General features: G+C 41.5%; 1 protein-coding gene across 1 annotated transcript; it reads left to right on the forward strand.

The window, feature by feature from the left end:
* Positions 1–1,452: 1,452 nt before the first annotated feature.
* Positions 1,453–3,090, forward strand: LOC141817665 (uncharacterized). Its single transcript, XM_074705300.1, has one exon. The coding sequence runs from the start codon at positions 1,453–1,455 to the stop codon at positions 3,088–3,090; it is 1,638 nt and encodes a 545-aa protein (XP_074561401.1).
* Positions 3,091–3,541: the final 451 nt, after the last annotated feature.

Raw genomic sequence — 3,541 nt, forward strand, 5'->3', positions numbered from 1 at the left:
CCCAAGGTGTTAACCAATATTTTAATGGTGACAAATCTGGTTAAAGTTAAGGTTCATCCTGTTTTGACGAATCTACCTTGAGTACACAGATTTAGATCTGACACTAGGCAGGAAGTCCAGGTGGGTCTCTCTAGACCTGACACTTGGCAGGAAGACCAGATGGGTCAGCTGGACCTGACATCTGGCAAATGGACTTGGCAGATCTGTCTAGACCTGACGTCAAGTCAAGGAAGTCCTGGTGGATCAACACATCAAACCGGTCTGTCTAGACCTGAGGGTTGATACATGGTAAGCAAGGTAAGTTTTAGAGGAGAGAGGTCCTACTTGGACAAGTGAGGACGCGTTTTCTCGAAAGTCGTCAATCCAACCAAGGAACCGTCCCGGAGTCCTAGGTTGAGATTGGACAGCAGTATAGCTGTCAATTAATAACTATTATTTTGTTCTAACCTCTGTCTTGCAGGATATATTTTTGGTATTGGAACTAATGTGGTTTTGCAGGGTCAGAAAGTTAACCCGAATCCGCGAAGTTAAATCTTTCCACGGTTCCATCGACGGATCCAAAAGAACTCAACTCGGGTCGAGCTCAGGTTAATCTCCAATAGGATCAAGCTAGGTCCGTTCAAAATCAAAGAAAAAAAAAAAAAAAAAAAAAAATGGTCCGTTCAAAATCAAAGCAAAAAAAAAAAAAAAAAAAAAATCAAAAAGTCAACAAAAACGGCTCTATGCGATCTGATCAAAAAAAAAAAAAAAAAAAAAAAAAAAAATTGAACGGGATCATTTGCCACGTTCATGGCTCAGAGGAAGAAGTGGAGGAAGAATCGGATCCAGAATGCCACCATACTTCTATTTAAAGGCTGCTCGAGTACCCTATTCAAAAGCATCCCGAATTTTCACAAGTGGCTGAACCTTTGAACACCGACTCTCTGCGTGCATAGCTTCTACACCTACGCCGACGATCCCAAATTCTTCATCTACTACGGCGTTGGTAAAGTTTTAATTGCTGCATTCATTACATTAATTGCTATAGGAGGACGGTTGGCTTGTAACCGCTCCTTCTAAATCTTTTTGTAATATCGTTCGACGTAGTGTTTTGCCCATCGATACGGTTCTCTAACCGTGGGGCCTTGGAGTAGGAGTCTGGAAGGGCTCCGAACCAAGTAAAATCGACCAGTGTCTCCTTTCTATTTTCTGTTTATTTTCTTTTCTATTTTCCGCTGCAATTTTATTTACGACTCTGTTTAAAAATAAGAAAAACGGTTTTACGCTATTCACCCCCCCTCTAGCGTTCTCGATCCTTCAATTGGTATCAGAGCGGGGTAGCTTGTAGTCGGTGCAACCACCACTCAAGCACGTTTTTCGTTGTTCTTTTTAATTATTATTATTTTTCCCGCACTACTAATCCCAAGGCGAAGTCTTGGAACAGTTCTTTTTGCTTTTCTATAATTTTTCAGGATGTCGTACGTAGAGGGCCATAGCACTGTTCGTCCCCCGCTCTTCAATGGGGATGACTTTGTTTATTGGCGAAGCCGAATGGAGTACTACCTGAAGACCCAAGTGCAAACCTGGATCATCATCAAGACCGGCTTCACTCTACCAACCGACGATAAAGGAATACCGGTAAGTATTGATAAGTGGACCCCAGAAATAATGAGGGCTATTGAAGCAGACGCCAAAGCCACCCAGATTCTCCAGTGTGGGCTAAGCAAGGAGGAGCTCAACCGCGTCGGCCCATTCATCAGCGCTAAGGACCTCTGGGATAAGCTGATCGAATTGCACGAAGGCACGACCGACACCAAGGTAACAAAGCGCGACCTTTTAATTAATAAATTGTTTAATATAAAAATGCAGGAAGGCGAGACAGTCAATCAACTGCAATCAAGGGTCAAGGACATCCTAAATGGGCTCCATGCAATCGGACAAAAAATTGAGAACCGGGACATCATCAGGTATGTTTTAAACTCGTTTCCCCGTACAACCTCTTGGATGTCATTAGTAGATGCATATAGGATATCTAAGGACTTGTCTACAGTTAAATTAGATGACCTGTTTTCTGAATTTGAATTATATGAGCAGATTAACTCGGGCCAAACCGAGAAAGGTATTGCGTTAATTGCAGGTAAAACAAAGAACAAGGAAAGGAAGGCCAAAGTACAACCCGAACCAGAGTCAGACGACGACTCCAGCGACGACGATGAAGATCTAACGGAAATCGTCAATCTGGTGCGCAGAATGGTGAAGAAGAAGCGGTTCAACAAAAAGGAGCTGAAAAGCATCATCCAAGGAAAAGGTCAAAGGTCGTCAAGACCAATATCGGAGGTAACTTGCTACGGATGCCAGCAAAAGGGACACTACCGTCATAAGTGCCCTAATCTCAAGGAGTCAAAGAAGCCAAAGAAGAAGAAAGCTCTAAAAGCAACATGGGACGAATCTTCCTCCGAGTCAGACGGCGAGGACACCCAACAAACCAGCTACTTGGCACTAATGGCGAACCATCACGAGTCAGAATCTGAAGCCGAGTCCGAGTCGAGCCACGGATCAGCATCCGAGTCAGACGACGAAACTGAGGTAAGTCCAGCTTTAGTTAATCGTCTTTACGATATTATTACTGTGTTGAGTAAAAAACTAGATAAATCTAAGGACAAGGTCAAGTCCCTTCGCAAAGAGGTCGAAGATCTCAAGAAGGTGACTGAACCCAGTTCTCCAGCTGATCAGGTTCAGGTTCGAACCTCAACTCAAGTTGAAAAACTTGAGGAAGAGAATTCCAACTTGAAACATCAAGTTGAGGAACTAACTGGTTCATTGGAACAGTTCACTACTAGTTCCAAGTATCTGAAAATGATGCTTGGAAACCAAAGAGCTGTACACAATGGAGCAGGACTTGGGTTCAAGACCAAGAAGAGATTCACATCCTTTATCTCCCTCACAAATAGGTCTAGTATAAGACAAGCATGGGTCCCAAAACAATGTTTGCATGTTAAAAACAACTCTAATTTCTATTGGGTTCCCAAGGGTAAAGTTCATTACCTAGATAGACCTTATCAGGGTAATGATCCAGGGGGATCCAACAGAAAAACAATTCATGTTACATGATAATAACCTTACTTGATTGTTTGCTTGTTTGTTTATTTACTTTCATGCAAATTGCCATGTTTAGGTTAGAAACAATTTAGTTAAGGACTTAGTATGGTTAATCTTAAATAGTTAGGCTAGGGTCTACTAAATTCAATTTAAAGTAAACTTTCTTTATGAAGCCTTAACCAGTGGTTGTTGTTCCAATAAGGCTTCGGCCAAAGAAGACCATTGTGTCTCGCCACCAACAGTTGGTTTCCAACTGAAAGCTGATTATTGAAATTTACTTTTAATTGGACACTTAGTTAACCCTATCTAACCTTAGATTAAGTCATACTTAGTACTCACAATAATCAAAGATTAAAAATTGAATTACATCTCATCAAAACAAGTAAGGCACCTGTTTTGAAAACTTAGACTGGGATGAGATGTTAGGTTCAAAAATTTAGTTAAACCTAAACTTAATCCAATC

This window comes from Curcuma longa, unplaced genomic scaffold (genome assembly GCF_044706935.1).
Source record: "Curcuma longa cultivar G26 ecotype Majalengka, Jawa Barat unplaced genomic scaffold, ITB_CL_G26_1.1 contig_21501, whole genome shotgun sequence".
Taxonomy (NCBI): Eukaryota; Viridiplantae; Streptophyta; class Magnoliopsida; order Zingiberales; family Zingiberaceae; genus Curcuma; species Curcuma longa.

Excerpts from the sequence above, each read along its gene's own strand:
- LOC141817665 (XM_074705300.1), top strand. The coding sequence starts at position 1,453 with ATGTCGTACGTAGAGGGCCATAGCACTGTTCGTCCCCCGCTCTTCAAT.